Genomic DNA, 27,986 nt, shown 5'->3' on the forward strand with positions numbered 1-27,986 from the left:
ATGAGGTTTACTACTGCCCACTGGATGGGTATGGGCTCACTACCACCCACTGGATGGGTATGGGGCTCACTACCACCCACTGGATGGGTATGGGGCTCACTACCGCCCACTGGATGGGTATGGGGTTTACTATAACCCCACAAGATAGGTATGATGGTACACTACCGCCCAGAGGATGATTATATGGTCCACTACCGCCCACAGAACGGTATAGAATTCATTACTGCCCACAGGATGGGCATGGGATCCATTACTGCCCACAGGATGGGCATGGGATCCATTACTGCCCACAGGATGGGCATGGGATCTATTACTGCCCACAGGATGGGCATGGGATCCATTACTGCCCACAGGATGGACACAGGGTCCACTACCTACACTATTAGAGTTTAACCCAAACAAATTGAATGTAATGAAGGTAGGTTTAAGGAGCAGAAGGCTAGATATCATTTGGTATTATCAAATGATATCAGAAGGTATCATTTGGGAGATAAAATTCTTTAAGAATCAGAGAGATAGAAAGACCTGGGGGTTTGATATCTCGCCTGACCTGTCCCCGGAAACCCAAATCAAGAAGATAACATCAGCGGCATATGCCAGGTTATCCAACATAAGAATGGCGCTTCGAAACTTGAGTAAGAAATCATTCAGAACTTTGTATACCACATATGTCAGACCAATCCTGGAGAATGTAGCTCTAGCATGGAGTCCATATCTAATCAAGCATAAGACTAAATTGGACCAGGTATAAATGCTTGCCATCAGACTAGTACCTGAAGTAAAAGGTATGATCTTCGATGAGAGACTACGGGAATTAAACCTCACGTCGCTGGAAGACGAAGAGGGAAGAAGAGTTAGAGGGAACATGATCACCACACACAATATTCTCAAAGAAATTGATTGGGGTAGATAAGGAGAGTCTATTTAACACAAGGGGTACATGTACTAGGGGACATATGTGGTAATTGAGTGCCGAAATGAGCCATAGAGATATTAGAATTTTTTTGTTAGTGTCACAGTAGTTGACAAATGGAATGCATCAGGAAGTGATATGGTGGAGGCTGACTACAAACACAGTTTCAAGTGTAGATATGATAGAGCCCAATAGGCTCAGGAACCTGTACACCAGTTGATTGACACTTAAGTGGCAGGATCAAAGAGCCAGAGCTCAACCCCCGCAAGCACAAGTGAGTGCATGACCTGGAGTAGATCAACACCCCAGAGATGTGAAGCACAGTGGTTGAACTGTGAACGTCTGGCACAAGTCATATCAGGTGCCTCGAAGTTGACTGTGATTAATCAACAAAAGTAACTCAAGAATCAGCAGAAGTGTTCTATTTTTTTGGTATAGGAGTATGATATAATTCACAGTCAATGTATTCTTAACGTAGACAACTGTTTTACAAATCACAGACACATAAACACAATCACACAGGCATATAGAGGCACAGAGACACATACACACACACACACATACCCTCCCTGTCCCTAGTGTTTGCAAACGAGAACACAAAGGAGAAGATCCTCTCAAGGAAGAGCTCCCTGAAAAACGTGGGAAAATTAAAAAATGTATTCCTCCAAAGAGACATGACAAGGGAGGAGAGAGCCGTGGCGGCAGAAGCAAGGAAGAGGCGCAGGGCGAGAGGGGAAAACCAGGAAGTCACAGCTCCCAACCCAACACCCCCAGAGGCGAGGGGGGAACCCACAACCAGCTACCCAGTAACGCCAGAAGGGAGGACAACCCCGCCTCCCTCCTCTGCATAGAAAACCCCCCTACCCCAAACCCTCCCTGCCCCCACTCAAATGTTCAGCAGAATCTCCCTCCCCCCACACCCAATCCCCACCCTTCTACCCCTCCCCTCCTCCCGAGTCCTCCCTCCCCCCCTTTCCTTCCCGTCCTCCCTCCCCTTTCACCCCATACCCTCCCTGTCCCTCCCCCTTCACTGGATCCCCCGCACCTCATCCCAGTATCCTCTGAGACCCTGTTATCCACCTCACAGGTCCTCACACCCATGGAACAGCCTCCCCCACCAGCAGAACACTCACCAAGGAGGCGATTTGAGAAGGGACAGAAGAAAGTGAGCCTCAAAGCGATGTACACAAACATAGATGGAATTACAAATAAAGCAAATGAGCTTGGAGAACTGGTACTAGAGGAAAACCCAGACATAATAGCCCTCACAGAAACAAAGATCACGAAAACGATAACAAATGCAGTGTTCCCACAGGACTATTATGTTATGAGGAAAGAGAGGGAAGGAAGAGGTGGGGGTGGTGTAGCTCTGCTGGTAAGACAAGGCTGGGATTTTGAGGAGATGGATATTCAGGGCTGTGAAGGTTTTAGTGACTACATAGCAGGTACTGTAACAAATGGAGGGAAAAAAATTATAGTCGCAGTCATATATAATCCACCACCAAATGACAGAAGACCTAGACAGGAATATGATAGAAACAACATGGCCACCATTAACATAATAGAAAGAGCAGCTTCTGTTGCTAGCAGGAATGGATCTGGACTACTAATTATGGGAGACTTCAACCATGGGAAGATAGATTGGAAGAACAGAGACCCGCATGGAGGACCAGAAACATGGAGAGCTAAGCTGCTGGACGTGGCAACAAGAAACTTTCTAAGCCAGCACACCAAAGAACCAACAAGAATGAGAGGAGAAGATGAACCAGCAATGTTTGATTTGATATTTACCCTAAATGAATGGGATATAAGGGAAGTTAAGATGGAAGCGCCCTTGGGAATGAGTGACCACAGTGTATTGAACTTTGAGTACCTGGTAGAGCTAGGACTTATCTCCCCCCAAAAAGAACTAGGAATCAAAAGGCTGGCATACCGAAAGGGGAATTATGAACAGATGAGAAGTTTCCTAAGTGAAATACCTTGGGACACAGACCTCAGAGACAAGTCTGTACAGGGTATGATGGACTATGTTACCCAAAAGTGTCAGGAGGTAGTAAACAGGTTCATCCCGGCCCAAAGGGAAAAATCCGAGAAGCAACAGAAGAATCCATGGTATAATAGGGCATGTATGGAAGCGAAGAAACTGAACAAAAAGGCGTGGAGGAACTTCCGGAATAACAGAACACCAGAAAGCAGAGAGAGATACCAGAGAACCAGGAATGAGTACGTCAGGGTGAGAAGAGAAGCAGAGAAAAATTTTGAAAATGATATAGCAAACAAAGCCAAGACCGAACCAAAGCTACTCCACAGTCACATCAGAAGGAAAACAACAGTGAAAGAACAGGTATTGAAACTTAGAACAGGCGAGGACAGGTATACAGAGAATGACAGAGAGGTGTGTGAGGAACTCAACAAGAGGTTCCAGGAGGTCTTCACAATAGAACAGGGTGAGGTCACTGTGCTAGGAGAAAGGGAGGTAAACCAGGCGGCCTTGGAGGAGTTCGAAATTACGAGAGAGGAGGTCAAGAGACACCTGCTGGATCTGGATGTTAGAAAGGCTGTTGGTCCAGATGGGATCTCACCATGGGTACTGAAAGAGTGTGCAGAGGCACTTTGCCTGCCACTCTCCATAGTGTATAGTAAGTCACTAGAGACGGGAGACCTACCAGAAATATGGAAGACGGCGAATGTGGTCCCAATATACAAAAAGGGCGACAGACAAGAGGCACTGAACTACAGGCCAGTGTCTTTGACTTGTATACCATGCAAGGTGATGGAGAAGATCGTGAGAAAAAACCTGGTAACACATCTGGAGAGAAGGGACTTCGTGACAAATCGCCAACATGGATTCAGGGAGGGTAAATCTTGCCTTACAGGCTTGATAGAATTCTACGATCAGGTGACACAGATTAAGCAAGAAAGAGAGGGCTGGGCGGACTGCATTTTCTTGGATTGTCGGAAAGCCTTTGACACAGTACCGCATAAGAGGCTGGTACATAAGCTGGAGAGACAGGCAGGTGTAGCTGGTAAGGTGCTCCAGTGGATAAGGGAGTATCTAAGCAATAGGAAGCAGAGAGTTACGGTGAGGGGTGAGACCTCCGATTGGCGTGAAGTCACCAGTGGAGTCCCACAGGGCTCTGTACTCGGTCCTATCTTGTTTCTGATATATGTAAATGATCTCCCGGAGGGTATCGATTCATTTCTCTCAATGTTTGCGGACGATGCTAAAATTATGAGAAGGATTAAAACAGAAGAGGACTGTTTGAGGCTTCAAGAAGACCTAGACAAGCTGAAGGAATGGTCGAACAAATGGTTGTTAGAGTTTAACCCAACCAAATGTAATGTAATGAAGATAGGTGTAGGGAGCAGGAGGCCAGATACAAGGTATCATCTGGGAGAGGAAATTCTTCAGGAGTCAGAGAAGGAAAAAGACTTGGGGGTTGATATCACGCCAGACCTGTCTCCTGCAGCACATATCAAGAGGATAACATCAGCGGCATATGCCAGGCTGGCCAACATACGAACGGCATTCAGAAACTTGTGTAAAGAATCATTCAGAACTTTGTATACCACATATGTCAGGCCAATCCTGGAGTATGCAGCCCCAGCATGGAGTCCATATCTAGTCAAGGATAAGACTAAACTGGAAAAGGTTCAAAGGTTTGCCACCAGACTAGTACCCGAGCTGAGAGGTATGAGCTACGAGGAGAGACTACGGGAATTAAACCTCACTTCGCTGGAAGACAGAAGAGTTAGGGGGGACATGATCACCACATTCAAGATTCTGAAGGGGATTGATAGGGTAGATAAAGACAGTCTATTTAACACAAGGGGCACACGTACTAGGGGACACAGGTGGAAACTGAGTGCCCAAATGAGCCACAGAGATATTAGAAAGAACTTTTTTAGTGTCAGAGTGGTTGACAAATGGAATGCATTAGGAAGTGATGTGGTGGAGGCTGACTCCATACACAGTTTCAAGTGTAGATATGACAGAGCCCGATAGGCTCAGGAATCTGTACACCTGTTGATTGACGGTTGAGAGGCGGGACCAAAGAGCCAGAGCTCAACCCCCGCAAACACAACTAGGTGAGTACAACTAGGTGAGTACACAGACATATGCAGCATTCCCTATGGGGCTCATCTTGCAACCTTTGCTATGGCCACTTGGGAAGCTCAATGTTGCGTTGTTTGGCAAAGGAAAGCCTAACAATCTGGGTATTATTGAGTGAGCAAATATCCTGTTAAATGATCCGTAAAACGATTAACACTACCACAACTCAGGGCAAATGTTTGATAACATAGTTTGAGGTTAACATATTATTTTATTACAGAAAATAATGAACCTAGTAAAATAAATGGCCAATGTAAATGCCTATGTAACATTATTGATTGAAAAATAGCATTATGTTCGTCTATTTGGTGGTAAATCTGTATTAAACAAGCACTACAATTCCTGCGTGAATATTATATGCTCAGGGTAGGGAAGAGCATATGTGCCCATTGAAGGCACCATCACTTCCTCCAAGCTCTCAACACATGTGTCAGCACTGAAGTATCTCTGAATATCAGTAAGTTCTCCTACACCGTATAACTGAATTCACCTCAATATATTCCAAGATATATAACACTACTAGCGATTTTATATTTAAAGTGCTGTTCATATCGTTTGTTGTTGGGACGCCAGCAGCGTAATCTGCCGTGAGTCGCTGATGTGAAGGTCTTCTCATCACTGAAGATTACACGGCCTATTAATCGAGATCTTCATTGACATATCTTCTGGCAAAAGCCAATTTTCCTTCTTTATGTTGCTCTAGAAGATTACCTTTTGATGGTTGTAGGCTTAATGAAGTCAGTTTCACACTGTGCGTCCCAGCCGTCCTCCAAAAATGGGGAGGTAAATGTAACAGCACAAATATGTGCAATATGTACTATTCATATAAATCAGGAATTATATTTATTTTCACTTAGTATTAAATCGTACTATCAAATACATTGTGAATATCTGAGATTACCTGAAAAGCTGAATAGAAAACCACGACCTCACCTAACCGTCTTAGTGTTTGAAGATAAGCATTTTATTGCTTCTTCTAGGTTATCTTGAGATGATTTCGGGGCTTTTTAGTGTCCCCGCGGCCCGGTCCTCGACCAGGCCTCCACCCCCAGGAAGCAGCCCATGACAGCTGACTAACACCCAGGTACCTATTTTACTGCTAGGTAACAGGAGTATACGGTGAAAGAAACTATGCCCATTGTTTCTCGCCGGCGCCTGGGATCGAACCCAGGATCACAGGATCACAAGTCCAGAGTGCTGTCCGCTCAGCCGACTGGCTCCCTAACCGACCGGAGTCACTGCAGATTGTATATATCCCAACTGGTAATGTTGTGAATATTTGGTGAGCTTTTTATAAGGCATATAATTCAGCTGTGAAAATAGATAGTTGGTTTGGTATCCGCCATCCCTTCTTGAGATGGTATTGTGGGATCCATACAAGCGCTAATGACCGAGGGTGCGTTGTTCATATGGATGCAAGATTCTCCTGTGGAAATCGCTGTGGTATTATGGTAGCAATTTTTCATTGTTGAACAATGACTGAGGCTATGCCTGAATTTGGTGCAGACTATGGAATGCTGTCTTCTAGTTGTATTGATATTTTATGAGTTGCATAAAACCAAAGTGGAATATGGGGGCCAGTAAGGTGGGTTTCACAGTTTTAGAGTAAAGTGAGGTCTATGTTGTTTTTTCATTTCGGAAGGTCTGGTTTATTTAGAATAATTTGATTACCTATTATTATAGACTGTCTGATTAATTGAGATTTTATTAATTAATTTATTAAAATTAATTTTATTGGATTACTAGCTCTGAGACTGGTGGATGTTTAGTGTAACATTAGTTAGATAAATTCTGATATCCTCCTTCTCAGTAATCTTATTTATGACTAACTAATGTATTTATTAGCTACTTGAACTAATGCAAATTAACAGCCTTTTATGGCAAACATTAGAGTAAACATATTTGATGTGGGAATTTCCTACAAAAAGAGCCACACATCTATAGATCATCCAATGTAATTTACAGACTCCTAGGTGTTACAACAGCTCGGCTTAGACTCGGCTATAAGTATCTCTGGGAATTTTCCTTATATGCCGATGTAGACCTCAATATATGTAAGCTGTGCCAACAGAATTATTCCATCACCTTCCATCACTATGTGATGAAGTGCGAAAATATATGTGAATTTAGAGACAATTCCATAACAAGTGGTCAAGATATGTGTAAATATTTCATTCAAAATGATCAGCAACCAGAAATTTTAGCCAAATATTCCAATTTGCTAACTGCAGGTAGTAAATGTGAGTTTTTTCTTTCTTTCTTTTTATTGATAAAGCACATTAAATACACATAAACACAGCCTACCAAACCGCACGAGTAGTGATCCATAACGCACAAAACAACACATGAGAACAACAGAGAAAGGAAACACAAAACTGAAAAACAAAACAAGCATACAAAAGGAAACATGAAAAAAACAGAAACAATATGGTACAAAATAACAATTACAAAACTAGATACACAACCCAGCCTGAAGGGCCACACAAGCAGGACAAAAAGCCAAGACAGACAGGAATTCCTAACCGGAACACAGAGGGACCGGGAAAGAACATAAAGAAATGACACCCACACATGCAAAGCAGAAACAAAACAAAACAAGCACCGGAACATGCAGGAACCGGCAAACACACACGCTCACATACACACACCCAACAGCCCTAGAAACAACACAAATAACAGAACACAAAGCTAACACAGGACACAAACAGTACAGCACAACCAAAAAACGCATACGGAACACACAAACAAGCACACTGCCCATCAGGGCGAAACCTAACACGTAGACAAAACATACATAGAACCGCAGACACGGTAACAAAATCACAGACAGAGAGAATACAATCAAACACAGGCACTATCAATACTTGTCCGGAAATTCCTGTGCTGGGAAACGTAAGCATTACACCTCCCAAACCAGCTGAACGTCTTCGGACACTGGTTTACCAGGAGACGCACAAGGCCGAGGCATCCAATCAAGTACCCCATATACCTTTAACCTGGCTACCCAAATAGTTGACGAGCACCACGGGACCGGACGCACCTTGTCGTCCCAAGTAAGGTCCAAACACCGCGACTGAGGGACCACGCCCCCGTCAGCCGCGATCACAGAGAAGAGGTCCACACTAGGGGTTTTGCACTGGAATCCACACATGGAGGCTATCCAGGTGCCACGCCAGGCGCCGCACAGGGCACCGCAGAGGGCTTCGTACTGGCCTGTGCACGAGGCTTCTCACGGGGCTGCACACTGGGGGGGGACCTGCAGAGGACACAGACACGTCAGGGCTCTCGCCACCGGGCACAGGAGCAGAAGCACCCTGGCGCACATCTTTCCTTAAGACCACGACGAGGTCCCGCTCGGCAAGAGCAACCTCCCACCATGAGGAGCCAACAGTAGTAGGTGTAGGGGGCGACTCAGGAGGTAGCACAGCACCGCCAACCTCTGAGGGAGAAGCCAGATCAAAGTACTCTCCTACCTCCACCCAAGGCACACCACGAAGGGGAGATGTACTCGAGACCTGCCTCAAGCACTTGGAGACAGGCTACCAGTCATCTGAGCAGTCACCCTCATCATCCCGTAACACAGCAGAACTCTCTGACGGACACGCCTTCCATGCCTGGCCCCTGAGAACCACAGCCTCCACGGCCGGGGGCATCGGACCACACACCGCAGGAGATAACTCGCCTCGGACATCCAAAGGGACAGAAGACGCTGCATGCAGGGATGGAGCAGGCAGGGGCGGCCGAGACGGAGCGGGCTGGAGTGGCAGGGGCAGGGACGTCGAAAGCGGGGAAGCTGGCAGTGGGGGCGGGGCCGCCCCACGTCAATATCCACACCACCAGCCAACACCGGGGTAGAAGCTGGCAGGGAATCATCACACGGTCCAGCATTTGGAGACAGGTCCGGGGCCGACAGCGGGGGAAAATCCTCCTCCTGGAAGAGGTTAACAGGTGTGACCCGGCACTCCTTACATCCCGTGGCCAGGTGACCCGGTAGGCCGCACCTGAAACATGTCCGAGGTTGTCCCGCATGAAAAACACGAATTGGGAACCCCAACAGCATGATGGAGGACGGTACAGGATCCCTGAGGCTCATGGCGAGAGTGCAGGTCCCACACGGGACCCCCCTTTCAATCTTCCGGTAGGAACGACATTCATCCTTACATGTAGGACCCACCCAAACCGGGCAAAGTATCGACGTAGAAGATCCTCAGGGAACTCAAAAGGCATCCCATGCACTGCCACATTCGTCGGGGTTCCACAACGGTCAGAGAGGGGTCACCGACCCACCATCTCCAGGAGGAGTAAATGAGCGCCCATCATAGCGCGAGACGAGATCTTGGTATATCAATAGGGAGCCGAACTTGACAATCGCCCGCCGTCCGGCAAGCAGCTGCACCCCACACACAGACTCCACAGGGACACGGAGCATATCAATCAACACCACCTCCACTGCGTGATAGAAAGTAATCCCAGAGAACTCCAGGCCAATGAAGGCCTGTCTGGTGACAGGGGGCACAGGCCCCTCATGATTGCAGACGGTCACGGTCCCAGGAGTCCCTCAGCAGAAACACGGGACACAAGCCACGCCAGCAGCAACACTCAGGTTCTCACTCCTCACAGGTTGACAACAACTGCAGTGGCCGGACGGAAGAACCGTACCCCACGACTGCCAGAGCAATTCTCTAGTAAATGTGAGTGATTGTAACCGTCCCACCCTGGTCCAATGGTTAAGGGGAGGTGTACAAGATAGACATATAAATTATGACACTAGCTCTTCTCATATATCAGTTGTTTAATTTAGAAACTAATTGTGGTCGGTCTCGGGCCCATTTGTTGATGTGAAGATTGTATTTTCTATCTAGCTCATCAAGACTGTAACTTACTTAGCTAAATCAGTTTGGAGTTGAGTCCCTGAACCCATTATATGACTCAGTATCCAATTCCACTACCGCCCACAGGTTGGGTATGAGGTGCATAATAAATGAACAAAACTAACTGTGTTGTTGATTGTCAACTATGATCATGGTAGCGTTTCGTGTGACGTTACGTCGTCTCTTCTCACCAGCCAAATGCCAATCCATAAAATTATCATATGTATATCGTTTACAGAAAAGGTTTGTAAACTTTTAAACACAAAAGTAGAGCCATCTCCCTTTTCACTGATCTACATATATTCATTTATATCCACCGCTCTACACTATATTCCTTTCGATAGAAGTGTGAATGATATAAACCGGTGTGTGGTGTTTAGACCAATGAGAAGCGTCGTTACAAAGCCGCTATTCATTGATAATCTAATACATGACTACAACAACAACCAAGGTCGACTGCTAGCGGCCGTGGAGTGAGGACGTTTACCGACCCTCCGTGGCTGTTGGAGTTGTTTGCTGTTTTGGTCACCAGGTGGTGTGGGCGTCCCTGCTCTACTAGTTTTGTTGCCTGCCTGGCTGCGTTGACGTGGCAGTTCTGACATGTGAGGCCATCTTCCTCCTGTTCAGCGTGTGAATTCCGTGGGCCTGGAGTTCACTTGTAAGGCTGGTTATCCGACCATCGAGATGGTGATGTGTGACATGCTTCGTGTCCCGGTAGAAGCTGTTTACAGTGTGGAGCTAGTTACGGCCCATCGGGTTGTTATTAAGTTCGTGGGGGAGGACGAGTACCGGGACTTCCTCCGTCGGGGGGCGTACGTTGCCGGTGCCACACGATGCCGGCTCTGTGGCGATTTCAGACCGCAGTGGTGCCCTGACTTATGTCAGTATCCATGGTGCGCCCCTGGAATTCCCTGATGACCTCCTCAGGCGTTACTTCGGGGGGTTTGGTACTATTGTCAGCGTGCGAGTGAACACGCTCTCCTCGGGGCGGTATGCTGGGAGGCGTACAAACATTCGCACGTTGGGGATGCTCCTGCGGTCGGATATACCTTCTTCTGTCCGGCTTATGGGATACTACGTCCGGGTGTATTATGCCCGGCAGCCTCGTACCTGTTTCCGGTGTGGCCTGTTGGGGCATCAGGCTGCAGGGTGCTCTGAGGCCCCTGCTGCTCCTGTTAACTTGTTCTGCGATGAGGATTTCCCGCCGCTCCCTCTGGAGGCAGTCTCCGGTGATGTTGATGAGGTGGTGCACATCTCGTTTGCTGCTGCAGCTTCCCCGGCGGCGCCTGCCGTTCCTCCGGTTGTTGCCGTCCCTCCTCCGGACGTCTGTTGGTCTGGTACCGTCGGTTGGTATGCCTGATCCTGTCGCTGTTCCAGCTGCTCCCGTTGGCCTTCCTGGAGCCCCCTGTGTGACGTCGCTGTCTTCTCCCTCGTCTTTTGATGCTGCGCCTGGCCCTGTGTCCGTGACTCGGGTCCCGGATGTGCTTGGTGCTGGGGTGGCTGTGGAGCCTCCTGCTGTGTATGGCCCGGTTTCACCTGTGGTAGAGGCTGCTGCCGTTCTGGCGTCGGTTCCTTCGGCTCGTGGTACCCGTGTTTCTGGGTCACTTACCGGCTCTGACGATATCCGGCCGGTGCCCAAACGTTCCCGGCGTTCTTCTTCTTCCTGGGCCGACGTTGGTGACTTCAGTGACTGCGGGGCTTCGGGTATTGACAGTGTGGATACGGATGCGTCGATGTCTCCGCGGTTCGTGGTGGCAGAGGTCCATGTGCCTGCCGGTGCTGGTGCCTGTGTCTCGGGGGTGCCTTCGGTTCTTTCTCCGCCGGGGGACTCTACACAGTGGGGGGGTGGTGGCTTCCGCTGCCAGGGATGGTGTGGATTCTGGTGCTGGGCGTGGCCTGGTGGTGGCGTTACGGAAGGATGCGCGCTGTCCGGGTTCCCTGCTGTCGTCTGGTGGTGTGCCCGGGGCTGCGGGTACCCCTGTGGTGCGGGTGCGCGTTGGGGCCCTGGGGGACGTGTTGCTGGCGTCTGTGATGCCGCCGGATCACTGGTCGAAGATTGCTGAGTTACTGCTGTCTGACGGACCGGAGTGCTTTCATGGTGGGCAAGTTCCCTTTCTGTGGGGGCGAGTAGCGACTTCTCGCCTCCTGAGTACTACCATCTGGGTCCCCAGTTTGCAGGTGTTTGTTGCCCCGGTTCCGGATGTTATGGCGTCCCCGGTGGATGGACGGGACCCTTTGCAATGGGTGTTCTGGGAGGCGTTTAATGTACGGTTCCCGCGGGCCAAGCTCCCGGGCAAGTATGTGCTCTGATTTCCTGTGTATTTGCTCTATTACATGCTGTGTGCCCTTCTGGCTGTTTGTTTGCCCTGTTCTATTATGTGCTTCTGCCTCTCCCTTTGTGCGTTGCTTTGCCGTGTGGCATATTAGTTTCTAGTGCTTGGCGTCACTCGTTTCGCGTTTTGGGTTGGCATTTCGCCTTTCCTGGCTTTGCGAATCACCCTTCACGGGTACGCCGGGGCGCATCCGATCCCACGATCGTCGTCGCCCCTAACTCAACAACAACAACAAAAACAACCAACGGGTGTTGCCATTTTGCACTTTCCAAGAAACTTAGGTAAAGGAAGACATTTCCTCGACTGTATTTGATGGAGACTCATTCACAAGTACTTACATACCTTACTCTCCCTAAGGTAGCAATGGTGAAGCAAACCGTAAGGTGACCTGCTTCTCGGCGCTGTTAAATAAGATACTACCACGATTTGCTCGGACATCAATTAAAAAACACAAGAGATGCCAACGCAATAATAGTGCGTTGATTTTTAAGACACTGTTGCTCACTCAGATGGAAAATTGTTGCGCACTAACAGCCCCACTCAAAGCTGCAGAAATTGCTGACCTAGAAAACGTCCAGAGATCTTTAAGTGAGCAAATATATTAAAAAAACATGCAAATTATGTGACCGCCTAAAACTGTTCAATCTGTATTCACTTGGCAAGGCGAGAAGGATATCTAATAATTTATATGCGGAAAATATTAGAGGAACATACTTCTGTGGTGCACAAGAAAATAATTCTTACAAGCCCAGGAGGCATGGCAGGAAGGTCAAATCAGCCGCGTTGAACACCAGGTAAGCTGAGAGGCACTTCAGTGAACATCACGATACCAACACTGTTCAACTCTTGCTCTGAACACAACAATATAACTAACCGACCCTCGCAGTGTTCAAAGGAGAACTTGATAAACACCTCCAAAGAATACCTTATCAACCGGGCTGTGACACCTCAAAATGCGAGCAGCAGTATGTAATAGCCTGATTGAGAAGACCATTAGCTAGGATGATCTGTAAGAGACCAAGCCTCAGGAATATTGACTCTATGAGCCATCACAGGTAGTGACGAGGGAAGGGTCACATTTTATTCTCTGCCCTTTCGTCTTGAGTAAACTTTGCAATTTTTTTACATGTTTTATGTTACTTTTTCTATGTTAAAACTGAAAGATAATGCAGTTTATTGTGCAATTAAGTTTTCATTTGTTATACATTACACTGGCGCTTATTGACAGGTGTGATAGCTGCGTACGTGCAGCTGGCCCGAGGTACCAAGTACTCCCAATTCCCACGATGGCTGGACAGGTGGCTCAAGGCCAGGAAACACCTGGGACTGCTCATGCTGTTTAATGCTGTCATCCACGTGAGTAGTATAAGTTCTTACCTAGAGCAGGTCGTCATGCTGTGCGCAGGTGGCTCAAGGTCAGGAAACACCTGGGACTGTTTAAGCTGTTTTATACCTGGTGCAGGTCGTCATGCTGTACTCTGCAGGCTTTCTCTCTCCAAACTCCTCACAATAATTTTAAATCATAATCAAAATGATCATTGTAGATAGCTCTCATAGATACATTATTAAAAAATAAATGCTAAGTAGTTAGGATACATCATTGACTAAAGTTTAGTAGAGAACAACAGTTGTCTTTGAGTGAGAGACTACCAGAAAACTTTCGACAACAACGGTCTTGGTGCTTGAACAGATGGTTGAACGAGAGCAACAGTTTGGTGGTACGAGCAAGTGGCAAAACAACAACAACAACAAGAGGATTTATTGAATGCAAAAGAAGGATAAAAATGATGATGAGTTGAATATTTGTGAAGTTTTTAATTTTTAAGATAAAACATTTTGATGAGAAACTTATATAAAAATCTATATAAATAAAAATGGAAATGTTCGTTTGTTCAAAATCGCTAATCTCCGAAAGTTCTTCACCGATTGCTTTGAAATTTTCACACAAAGTTCCATTTGCATCCGTCCAGGTTTATATATACATACTATATAAATGTCACGTCTGTGACGGTAAAAAACATACTTTTTCTGTCTTTTCATGTGATTTTCATGTGAGGCAAATCTTCGTAACCTCTTTACCAATTGCTTTGAAAATACGTTGCATTCGAATAGGCACGTATTTTTATATATCTACTGTATGCATGCCTCACCTGTGACAGGAAGAAAACATGTGTTTTTTTTTAAAAACAGCGCCATCTGTTGGACGTTAGAGCAACATACGCTGTAATCTCCAAAAGTTCTTCACCTATTACTTTGAAATTTTGACACAACGTTGCATTCGAATAGGCGCGTGGTTTACATACCTACTATATAGATGCCACCCCTGTGACAGATAAAAACATGCGTTTTTGAAAAACAGCGCCATCTGTTGCACATAATAGCAACATGCACGCTATACTAAATATGTCACGAATTCCATTTTAATGTTTCTGATTACATTGATAATTTTTTTTCATAGATTTCGATTTATTATTTTTTTATTGAATTATTTTGTGTGACATTGTGTTGGAATTGAACTGTGTTGTTTACCATACCATTCATTTTGTCAGCATAGTTTATTTTTTTTATTTTTTCAAATTTTCATTTCATTTTTAACTGTTTTTCATATATTTCAGTGATGGAAACATCAGATCATTTGATGTTCCCAATTTTCTGATGAAAACATTACTAATGGGGTGCAAAATTTTCTAATGGGAACATCAGACCATTTGGGAAGGCATCGGACGAGGGAGTGGGAAATGGTGGGGATGACGAGAGGACAGAAGTGGTGTGAGAGTTTTGTGTATTTTTTAACTTGTGAGAAGTTTTGGAATAAATTATAATTGGTATAAGGAATTTTAGCTCGGAAAATTTCTAAGAACTTTCTTTATTCTTTAACCTTTATTCCTGTCGTGATATTCAACTAGGTCGCCTGAGGAAGGACTTGCTTAGCTAACACACCAGTGTAGTAAACAGCTCATTCCTCACTTTGGGACCATGTATGAACAATTGACTAGGCGCGAGCAAACGCCGAGACCCCAATGAAAATTGAAATCCCCCCCACTTAGGCCGCCGACCTTCGCCAATCGCCGAAGCGAATCTAACGAGTAGGTCACGGGCTCTCACAACAATAATTTATTGTTGTGTGGTGCCGTATATTTGATCCAAAGCTCAGAAAGTGAGTCTCAATTTTAGTCGAGTGTGAAGAACATTTGCATAACAATAATAATGTGTGGGAGTGTAACGAAAAGACAGTGTTAACCATAACAACTTAGTTTATTCAATAAAGTACTAACTACTACAACAAAACAAAAAGAAATGTCAATGACGTTACTCGAAATCCTTCCTGTGACACTATCAATGACAGCTAGACACCAGCCCCTCGGACTGCATAATGAACTAACTCGAACATAAGCGTGACCACAGAGGAATCAACAAGCAAGCAAGAACTAACAGATCTATAATCACAATTACAACAAATGACACAGTAGGTTCTGAAATACGTCTCCAGTAACCTCCTAACTGTTCTACGCCTCAGTGCAGTCTACACCTGCAACAGCGGTTGCAATGCAATCAAATCAGTAGTCTTTCAATGACAACAATAACTAATGGGTTCACTGGCAACTCCAGCACCCTTCCTCAAATTAATCCTTACGTTAACACTACGTCCCACGGACAATCAATAACAATTGATTTACGTTAATAACACCATAACATTTACGTTAATAACAAGGTAACATTTACGTTAAATTAACAACTCTTACAACTGTCACTAGTAACGCGGAAATCAAACAACACTCTACCCGTCGAGCATTCAGTGAGAAAATCCCATTAATCCCTGTACTTCCAGACAGCTGATTAATCTCTTTACTAGTTACGTTAATTTACGTTAATCGGTTACTAATCACTCAGCGATGGTAAACTCTGATTTGCAATGTCCAAAGTGCTAAGAGAACGGTAATCACTCGTGATTACCTTTAGAGTAATTAATTACTATCCTCAAGATCAATAATTAAACAATTAAAATACGCAACCTTTCACACTGGCTCAGCAATTTACATTAAGGTACGAATTCCGTCTGAGCCTTCCATACTCAGACCAATTCAGGCGACTAATAACAGAAATTAGCCCCACGTTTACGTTATTCTAAATGACGTTACTCCTCTCACGAGTCAATCCAATGCCGGTACTTCCGGGCAGATAACGACGTTACGTTAATGGAACAATGTAGCCTTCGTGTGAGTCGATCAAACAAGGATCGAGATTAATTACTTTGACTTCCTGAAACACGTCAATTACCCGGCCCACTGACCGTTAATTACGACAGACAATACTCTAATTCTTATCTGGCTGATGGCTAGGCTCCTCGAGACTACCGTAGCTGCTTACAGGAAAGTAAATTAACCCAAACGTATTCTACGTTACTCAAATTGTCAAAGAACAAATTCTCTTAAAGCAATGGGCGTTCCCTTGGTTACGTTATATTAATTGCCTCGCAATCACCTCACTGAATACTGGACTTCGATGTCCTACCAGATAACCAGGAGAATATATTTGTATCCAAGTACTCGTCTACAGCCGAGTTCCCCCACGACAATGACAAATCACACTAACAAATCACAGTGATTTACGTTACAATACTGCAGAATCTAGCAAAATAACATACAGGACATGAACCCTCTAGAACACTGCCCCACAATGGTTTTACTGAACTGCAATCACATACGGTGATTGCTCAACACTAGCAACAATCACCATCAAATAACAACCCCCTTTGCAATAACACACACGGCAAGTACTCCAATTTCCAAATATTAGGATACTGCACACACTTACTTACTTACTGCTGCAAATGACCCCTAGAACATAGGTCAATATATTGCAATCACCACACAGTAAATAACACAATAACACTGGGCACCGTGACACTACGATTATATATATATATATAATTACCGCTGACACATGTAGCCTACAGCTATCAAACGTTATTGGGAACACTAAGGAGAATCTCACACTCCTTAAATCACATGGGTGAGTGATTTATCGGTCACGCATGCCGATAAACACTCGAGAGTTACGTTACTCGACAGAGCGGGGGCGGTCTCTCTAGACGGCCTCGTCACTCACCAAACCTCACCAAAATTACGTTAATTAATACTGCAACCACAATATATATATTTATATAAATCACACTTGTCACGGCCCTGGGAACACTACAAGAAATTTAAGCCACACTGTGGCACACTCCACAATAATCATTGCCAGGAATCACTGGCGTTACACATACCTGAGCGCTCAGTGTTGGAATTCCACACCTGCAAGACCACACATGGAAATGATATCACTCCGTCCCACGGACGATCAAAAATGATTACCACAATGAAATAAAAGAATTTATTACATGGACATCCTCTCCGTCCTTGGCTAAACTATGTATATTCTGTGTTCCCGTGTGTACCCACACACACACACACACACTGTACGTCTGTGTACACCAAGTCCCTCTGGACTGACAAGATGACAGCACAGGTGATTAATCTCCTCGCCCACAATTCACTCCACCTGAACAGGTGCTGCGTGACAATGTGACGGAACACTTGACCTCGAATTCAAGCTTTAGAGACTACTAATCACCGAAATACACACATAGGTACTTACTCATTCACACTGCCGGCTTTACACACCATTCCCATACATCAGGCACCCCGCTATAGGTGGCTGGCTCGCTCCGGGTGGCGTAGGCGGCGGTAGTTCCTGACCGTAGTACAAACACGGGAAATTGCCTTAACACTGACACGAATTTCCCCGTTCCCATCGACTGCTACAGAGCACTAGCAAGTCTAATCATCACTGGTATGGGATCTACGAGTCTGTTGCTGCTCGTATGCACATTCCCCTACGATCCCAGATCACTGTACCTCTACCCCCTGCATACAATAATGTCTTAAACCCCTCCAAGCGACGACTTCGGCCGGATTCTGTGACGACCGATGTCGTAGGTGAAGCAGGAAGCATCAGCAGTTGTAGTCCAGCCACCACGACGCCCTATACTCCAATTTGGCCGAATTGAGTACAGGATGCGTCTTGACAAGGTGGCGGCTGTGTTCAGAATGATGCTCACACCGGCTCTTCCCGCGTCCTTCTCGAAATAACCAATGAGAGGAAGGCATACAGCGGCCTACCCCTCTCATCCAATCAGCGACGGTGTAGCATAGCCCCTAGGGCAGCTCCAAGATGGCCGACCAACATGGCGGCTCAAGATGTTTACTAAGATGGCGGCTGTCTCCATGACAACCACTCAAGTGGCCAGCGAGCGTGGGGCCCCACATGTCTACCCACCCCACGCCTGCGGCCTAGGCGTTCGCGCGCAAAGTTGTCTGGCTCCATGCCATACAATGAGATGATGCTATCAGCTCTAGCACTGTCCACAGACATGCCACCCCGGCCAGGGTAACATTTATGGACTGCTGATGACTGGGGCTCTCACATGAGCCCAAACACTAGATGTTTCGGTTGCTGGTACAAAACTTAAGTCCGCCCACTTAACAAGTGCACTTAACAAGTGTACTGGCTCCCACAGGCATAAGAGCACTATTGTAAGTGAGCTGGTGAACCACCCCCTCACATAACTCCCCACCAAAAAGATAAAATTTCCCGGAGGAAAATTTCATCTAAAAATCACCAGCCACTTACACTTGGCTCTTAATTAAGTGCACGGCGGCTGGGTGGTGGTGGTGATTCATCCGTTTTCTGTTGACGTCGGTGGCTGGCGGGACAAGATGTGACGTCACTGGCTCGTCCAGGGTGGTACTTCCTGACCATAGTGCGGTCGTGCTCAGGTTCTGGGTCCAGGTTAAGCCGGCTCAACGCCTCGCAGCTTCCCTTCCTCAGTCCCTTCACACTCTCGCCCCACAGGTCTGTGTCATACTGGACACAATAGGTAGCACACTGGGATGGACTTACCAATGAAGTACAGACTCAACACCTTCCCTACCCTACCGACACAATCCCGACAGTTAGCAGACTGTCTTGACTTCCCGGTGACAGGGTCTTTCTTCCTGTCTGTCTGTCACTCTCAGACCGGGTTGCTCTACCGACTGAGTTGACTGGGCTGAGGCCTCTTCAGCAGCTGTCAAACCTCGCCCCTCACTGAGCACTTGGTCACTGACCTGCTCGTTCTTCAATCTCTCAGCGACCGTTCGTTTGTCTGAACGATCTTCCAACAGCCTGAAAGATTGGTCCAGAATATCCACTTCACTTGTGGGAACCACAGCTACCTTAGCCTCACCACTGGTAACATCAAGCAGACGCTTACTCTCCTGAGTGGTGGTAACCCTCGCGGGCCGGGCTGGTCGACAGGTTGTGGCGGGATCACCTGATCCGGGCCACACCCGTCTCACTGGGCTCACCTCCGTTTTCTGTGAAATGAAAGAAGGAAAATTGCTCTTTTTCCCTTTTTCCTCATGCACCTGATCTTTCGCCTGATAAGAGGCGACCTTGACTTCCTCAGCTGGCGGCCGTGTGACATCGCCGTCAGCTGGTGAGACCCATCTGAGTCCCTCTGAATCAGTTCTCGTTTTCTGTGCAATAGGGAGAGGAGGATGGCTCCGGTTTCCTTTCACCTGCTGCGCCTCTTCTTCTGTCTGGGCGGCGGTGATCTCTGCTCGACCAGCCGGCTGACGCTTGGTGTCAACGCCAGCGGGTTTAACCTCCCTCTCACCTGTTTCTGTTTCCTCTGGGTCATTTCCACAGGACAGACCCACCTGGTTCTCTATACCAGGAGTATTACCTATCAAAAGTCCATACACTGCCTTTCTACTTAGCGCAGCCTTGATCTTACCTTTGATATATGGGGTGTCTACCAACACGGACACTTCTTCCATGTCCTTACCAGTGCCATCTGGGTACTGGACATGGAGGGTTCGACCTGTTCTACTCTCAGGCTCAACCAAACTGTTCCTGACCATGTTAACTGTAGCACCCCGGTCTCGAAAGACACTCGTCCATTGCCCATTAACTCTTCCTCTAGTTAACTCGAGTGTGTCTCTTAGGGCATCACCTCCCATGGTACTCATGCCTGTAACGTGCACCTTGGTCACCTTCTTAGTCTTAAGCCTAGTGTTGCTCGGGCACTTAGCTGCTCGGTGGCCTGCCATGTTGCATGTGAAGCACCTGGGTCCCTTAACCTTGGGTTTCTGTTGGTGTCCCTTAGACTTGCTTTCTTTAGGTTTGGCTCCCTTACTTGGAGCTTGAGTAAACCTTTCAACCTTTGTCACACATCGATCTAGGTATGCATCCCTAGGATCGATCTTCTCCTCTCTTGGCAATAGAGGAGGTATCTCTACTTCCAGCGCCTGTACCTCTGAGCTTGGCGCGGCAGGAGGGGCTTGACTCCCCGTCCTTGCCTCGGATTGCACTCTTGCAATCTCCAATCTAGTCAATCTCTCGTGGTGGGCATTCCACATGTAAGCCACAAATTTGGCCTTATCCTCTCTTTGCAGTTTCATAGCATCAGCTTGAGCTGCTAGGTACTCTAAAGTAATTTCCTCCTGGGGTTGTTCAGTCCCCCTCCTGAGAGGTTGTTCTGGTATCTGATTGACTACTTCCAACGAAACGTTTCTGTGGCCCAAGGAATCAGTCCTTAGCCTAGGCTGGGGTCGCGACTCCCCTTCCTTCTCCTGGGGTGGACTCAATCCCACATCCCCTGACATACCGACTATACCACGGTCGGCTAGGGGAACTCCCTTGTCCCCTAGATCACTTCTGTTTGCTCTTTCTAGACATAGACGCCGTACATAGGCATTATGATCCTCAACATACCGCCTACATTCCTCATCTGTACGACTGTTTCTATCCTTTGGCAGCACGCCATACTTAGTCACATACAGATATACGTACTTCTTTCTATAATCCTCATCCATTCTGTGAGTGTGGTGTGTGTGTACCTAATCCTGCTAACCGACAACATACACACCCACAGCAATATTGTTCTGCAATGTTCTGCACACCTTTCTTCACAGGTTTCTCAACTTGATGAATCTTACTTTTCTGATTATGAATCAAAAGTCTACGGCCCCACGTTGGGCGCCACGCTGTGAGAGTTTTGTGTATTTTTTAACTTGTGAGAAGTTTTGGAATAAATTATAATTGGTATAAGGAATTTTAGCTCGGAAAATTTCTAAGAACTTTCTTTATTCTTTAACCTTTATTCCTGTCGTGATATTCAACTAGGTCGCCTGAGGAAGGACTTGCTTAGCTAACACACCAGTGTAGTAAACAGCTCATTCCTCACTTTGGGACCATGTATGAACAATTGACTAGGCGCGAGCAAACGCCGAGACCCCAATGAAAATTGAAATCCCCCCCACTTAGGCCGCCGACCTTCGCCAATCGCCGAAGCGAATCTAACGAGTAGGTCACGGGCTCTCACAACAATAATTTATTGTTGTGTGGTGCCGTATATTTGATCCAAAGCTCAGAAAGTGAGTCTCAATTTTAGTCGAGTGTGAAGAACATTTGCATAACAATAATAATGTGTGGGAGTGTAACGAAAAGACAGTGTTAACCATAACAACTTAGTTTATTCAATAAAGTACTAACTACTACAACAAAACAAAAAGAAATGTCAATGACGTTACTCGAAATCCTTCCTGTGACACTATCAATGACAGCTAGACACCAGCCCCTCGGACTGCATAATGAACTAACTCGAACATAAGCGTGACCACAGAGGAATCAACAAGCAAGCAAGAACTAACAGATCTATAATCACAATTACAACAAATGACACAGTAGGTTCTGAAATACGTCTCCAGTAACCTCCTAACTGTTCTACGCCTCAGTGCAGTCTACACCTGCAACAGCGGTTGCAATGCAATCAAATCAGTAGTCTTTCAATGACAACAATAACTAATGGGTTCACTGGCAACTCCAGCACCCTTCCTCAAATTAATCCTTACGTTAACACTACGTCCCACGGACAATCAATAACAATTGATTTACGTTAATAACACCATAACATTTACGTTAATAACAAGGTAACATTTACGTTAAATTAACAACTCTTACAACTGTCACTAGTAACGCGGAAATCAAACAACACTCTACCCGTCGAGCATTCAGTGAGAAAATCCCATTAATCCCTGTACTTCCAGACAGCTGATTAATCACTTTACTAGTTACGTTAATTTACGTTAATCGGTTACTAATCACTCAGCGATGGTAAACTCTGATTTGCAATGTCCAAAGTGCTAAGAGAACGGTAATCACTCGTGATTACCTTTAGAGTAATTAATTACTATCCTCAAGATCAATAATTAAACAATTAAAATACGCAACCTTTCACACTGGCTCAGCAATTTACATTAAGGTACGAATTCCGTCTGAGCCTTCCATACTCAGACCAATTCAGGCGACTAATAACAGAAATTAGCCCCACGTTTACGTTATTCTAAATGACGTTACTCCTCTCACGAGTCAATCCAATGCCGGTACTTCCGGGCAGATAACGACGTTACGTTAATGGAACAATGTAGCCTTCGTGTGAGTCGATCAAACAAGGATCGAGATTAATTACTTTGACTTCCTGAAACACGTCAATTACCCGGCCCACTGACCGTTAATTACGACAGACAATACTCTAATTCTTATCTGGCTGATGGCTAGGCTCCTCGAGACTACCGTAGCTGCTTACAGGAAAGTAAATTAACCCAAACGTATTCTACGTTACTCAAATTGTCAAAGAACAAATTCTCTTAAAGCAATGGGCGTTCCCTTGGTTACGTTATATTAATTGCCTCGCAATCACCTCACTGAATACTGGACTTCGATGTCCTACCAGATAACCAGGAGAATATATTTGTATCCAAGTACTCGTCTACAGCCGAGTTCCCCCACGACAATGACAAATCACACTAACAAATCACAGTGATTTACGTTACAATACTGCAGAATCTAGCAAAATAACATACAGGACATGAACCCTCTAGAACACTGCCCCACAATGGTTTTACTGAACTGCAATCACATACGGTGATTGCTCAACACTAGCAACAATCACCATCAAATAACAACCCCCTTTGCAATAACACACACGGCAAGTACTCCAATTTCCAAATATTAGGATACTGCACACACTTACTTACTTACTGCTGCAAATGACCCCTAGAACATAGGTCAATATATTGCAATCACCACACAGTAAATAACACAATAACACTGGGCACCGTGACACTACGATTATATATATATATATAATTACCGCTGACACATGTAGCCTACAGCTATCAAACGTTATTGGGAACACTAAGGAGAATCTCACACTCCTTAAATCACATGGGTGAGTGATTTATCGGTCACGCATGCCGATAAACACTCGAGAGTTACGTTACTCGACAGAGCGGGGGCGGTCTCTCTAGACGGCCTCGTCACTCACCAAACCTCACCAAAATTACGTTAATTAATACTGCAACCACAATATATATATTTATATAAATCACACTTGTCACGGCCCTGGGAACACTACAAGAAATTTAAGCCACACTGTGGCACACTCCACAATAATCATTGCCAGGAATCACTGGCGTTACACATACCTGAGCGCTCAGTGTTGGAATTCCACACCTGCAAGACCACACATGGAAATGATATCACTCCGTCCCACGGACGATCAAAAATGATTACCACAATGAAATAAAAGAATTTATTACATGGACATCCTCTCCGTCCTTGGCTAAACTATGTATATTCTGTGTTCCCGTGTGTACCCACACACACACACACACACTGTACGTCTGTGTACACCAAGTCCCTCTGGACTGACAAGATGACAGCACAGGTGATTAATCTCCTCGCCCACAATTCACTCCACCTGAACAGGTGCTGCGTGACAATGTGACGGAACACTTGACCTCGAATTCAAGCTTTAGAGACTACTAATCACCGAAATACACACATAGGTACTTACTCATTCACACTGCCGGCTTTACACACCATTCCCATACATCAGGCACCCCGCTATAGGTGGCTGGCTCGCTCCGGGTGGCGTAGGCGGCGGTAGTTCCTGACCGTAGTACAAACACGGGAAATTGCCTTAACACTGACACGAATTTCCCCGTTCCCATCGACTGCTACAGAGCACTAGCAAGTCTAATCATCACTGGTATGGGATCTACGAGTCTGTTGCTGCTCGTATGCACATTCCCCCACGATCCCAGATCACTGTACCTCTACCCCCTGCATACAATAATGTCTTAAACCCCTCCAAGCGACGACTTCGGCCGGATTCTGTGACGACCGATGTCGTAGGTGAAGCAGGAAGCATCAGCAGTTGTAGTCCAGCCACCACGACGCCCTATACTCCAATTTGGCCGAATTGAGTACAGGATGCGTCTTGACAAGGTGGCGGCTGTGTTCAGAATGATGCTCACACCGGCTCTTCCCGCGTCCTTCTCGAAATAACCAATGAGAGGAAGGCATACAGCGGCCTACCCCTCTCATCCAATCAGCGACGGTGTAGCATAGCCCCTAGGGCAGCTCCAAGATGGCCGACCAACATGGCGGCTCAAGATGTTTACTAAGATGGCGGCTGTCTCCATGACAACCACTCAAGTGGCCAGCGAGCGTGGGGCCCCACATGTCTACCCACCCCACGCCTGCGGCCTAGGCGTTCGCGCGCAAAGTTGTCTGGCTCCATGCCATACAATGAGATGATGCTATCAGCTCTAGCACTGTCCACAGACATGCCACCCCGGCCAGGGTAACATTTATGGACTGCTGATGACTGGGGCTCTCACATGAGCCCAAACACTAGATGTTTCGGTTGCTGGTACAAAACTTAAGTCCGCCCACTTAACAAGTGCACTTAACAAGTGTACTGGCTCCCACAGGCATAAGAGCACTATTGTAAGTGAGCTGGTGAACCACCCCCTCACAAGTGGGAGATGGTGGGGAGGACGAGGGGATATGGGAGGGGGATAATGGTGAGGAATTGCGAGGGGATGGGGGAGTTTGGGATGGTGGGAGCGAGGGGATGGAAGAATGGAGAAGGATGGGGAGGACAAATGAACAGGGGGAGTGGGGCACGGTGGGAAGGAAGAGGGAATGGTGGAGTGGGAAATGGTGGGGAGGACGAGGGGACGGTGAAGTGGGGAATGGTTGGGAGGCTGAGGAGACGGGTGAGGGGAGAATGGTGAGGAGGACTGCGGGACAGGAAAGGTTGCTGTGGCTGAATACTGCCTGTACTAAATATGTTACGATTCCATTTCAGTGTTTCCGATTGCATTGATAAATTGAAATTTCCTCGATTTGGATTTATTTTCAATTTGGTTTCATTATTTTGTGTGACATTGCCTTGGAATTGAGCTGTGTTGTTTACCATACAGTTCATTCCATGAGTATAGTTTATTTTTTAATTTTACATTGTTTTTCATTTGGTTTTAACTGTTCTTATTTTTCAGGATAGGAACATCAGATCATTTGATGTTCTCAATTTTCTGAAGGGAATACCAGATCATTTGGGAATGCATCAGACAAGGGAGTGGGGAATGGTGGGGAGGACGAGGGGACAGGGAGTAGGGGATAGGTGGGGACTACGAGGGGACAGGGGAGGGGGTTAATGGTCGGGAGGACGAAGGGGTGGGGAGTGGGAGAATGGTGGGGAGGACGAGGGGACGGGAGTAGGGGATAGTGGGGACTACGAGGGGACTGGGGAGGGGGTTAATGGTCGGGAGGACGAAGGGGTGGGGAGTGGGAGAATGGTGGGGAGGACGAGGGGACGGGTGAGGGGGGATTGGTGGGGAGGACTGGGGTACAGGGAAGGTTGCTGTGGCTCAGCAATGCACATGCGTTGCTGAGCCACAGCAACGCGTGGCCGGGTACTGCTAGTATATAAATTAAAATGGAAATGTTCGTTTGTTCAAAATCGCTAATCTCCGAAAGTTCTTCACCAATTGCTTTGAAATTTTCACACAACGTTCCATTCGCATCCAAGCGGGTTTATATATGCATATTATATAGATGTCACGTCTGTGATGGGAAAAACCATGCTATTTTTGAAAAACTTAATTTTTTCATGTGTTTTTCATGGGAGGGAAATTTTCGAAGCCTCTTTACCGATTGCTTTGAAATTTTGACACAACGTTGCATTCGAATAGGCACGTGTTTTTATATACCTCCGATATGCATGCCAGACCTGTGACAGGAAAAATCGTACTTTTTTAAAAAACAGCGCCATCTGTTGGACATAAGAGCAACACACGCTGAAATCTTCATCGATTGCTTTGAAATGTTGATACAATTACTCGAATACACGCGTTTTTTTAAATACCGACTATATAGATGCCACACCTGTGACATGTAAAAACATGCTTTGTTCGGAAAACAGCACCATCTGTTGCACGTAATAGCAACTCACGTTATACTAAATATATTACGATTCCATTTCAGTGTTTCCGATTGCATTGATAAATATAATTTTCATAAATTTCGATTTATTTTCATTTTGATTTAATTTATTTTGTGTGACATTGCATTGAAGTTGAGCTGTGTTGTTTTCCATGCCGTTCATTTCCTGAGTATAGTTTATTTTTGTATTTTTTAATATTTCAATTTCATTTTTTATCTGTTTTTCCGTATATATCAGTGATGATCATTTGATGTTCTTAATTTTCTGATGGGATCATCAGATCGTTTGGGAATGCATCGAACAAGGGAGTGGGAAATGTTGGGGAGGACAAGGTGACGGGAGTGGGAGATTTTGGGGAGGACGAGAGGCCAGGGGAGGGGGTAATGGTGGGGAGGACAAGGGGACGAGGCAGTTGGGGACGAGAGGATAGGGGAATGGAGAATGGTGGGGAGGACAAGGGGACAGAGGAGTGGGGGTTGGTGGAAAAGACGAGGGGACGGGTGAGGGGGGGGGAAGGGTAGGGAGGATGAGGGGAATAGGGGAGTGGGAGATTGTTGGGAGGAGGAGTGGACGATGGAGTGGGGAATGTTGGGGAGGACAACGGGACAGGGGAGGGGAGGAATAGCGGGGAGGACGAGTGGACGCAGGAGTGGGGAATTGTTTGGAGGAAGAGGGAACAGGTGAGTGAGGAATGCTTGGAAGGAAGAAGGGAGACGGGTGAGTGAGCAACCCGGTGAGGAGTGGTTAGGAGGATGAGGGGATGGGGCATGGGGAATGGTGGAGAGGACTAGAAGACAGGGGGGAAGGTTGCTTTGGCTCAGCAACGCACATGTGTTGCTGAGCCACAGCAACGCGTGGCCGGGTACAGCTAGTGATAAATAAATTCCAGACAACAAGCTGATATTATGGACCATAAACCACATCTTGACTGGTGTACTAGTGAGTATGATAGAGCTCGTAGTGAGTGTGAGGTAGCAGGGTGAGTGTGAGGCAGCTGGAAGTGTTTGCCTCATAGCTGGTAGTGCTGTGAGTGTGAGGCAGCAAGGAGTGCGTGTGAGGGAGCTGCAAGTGAGTGTGAGGGAGCTGGTACTCAGTGTGAGGGAGCTGCAAGTGAGTGTGAGGGAACTGGTACTCAGTGTGAGGGAGCTGCAAGTGAGTGTGAGGGAGCTGGTACTCAATGTGAGGGAGTTGTGAGGGAGCTGCTAGTGAGAGTGAGGCAGCATGGAGTGCGCATGCCGGTTATGCGAGTGAGTGTGAGGGAGCTGGTAGTGTGTGTGAGGGAGCTGGTACTATGTGTGAGGCAGCAGGTAGTGCGTGTGTCTGTTCTCTCAGTGTGACACACTGGCGTCCACTCCCCATCCTCACACAG

At 46.5% G+C, this 27,986-nt stretch overlaps 1 protein-coding gene across 4 annotated transcripts in view; it reads left to right on the forward strand.

The window, feature by feature from the left end:
* The window catches only part of LOC123748174 (metalloreductase STEAP4-like), a 293,870-nt gene that overhangs the window by 213,308 nt on the left and 52,576 nt on the right, over nt 1–27,986 (forward strand). For all 4 annotated transcript variants that reach the window (XM_069324221.1, XM_069324217.1, XM_069324222.1 and 1 more), the window contains one exon: nt 13,460–13,587. In XM_069324221.1, the coding sequence (XP_069180322.1) occupies nt 13,460–13,587 (128 nt within the window). The remainder of the gene's footprint in view (nt 1–13,459; nt 13,588–27,986) is intronic.

This window comes from Procambarus clarkii, chromosome 2 (assembly GCF_040958095.1).
Source record: "Procambarus clarkii isolate CNS0578487 chromosome 2, FALCON_Pclarkii_2.0, whole genome shotgun sequence".
Classification (NCBI taxonomy): Eukaryota; Metazoa; Arthropoda; class Malacostraca; order Decapoda; family Cambaridae; genus Procambarus; species Procambarus clarkii.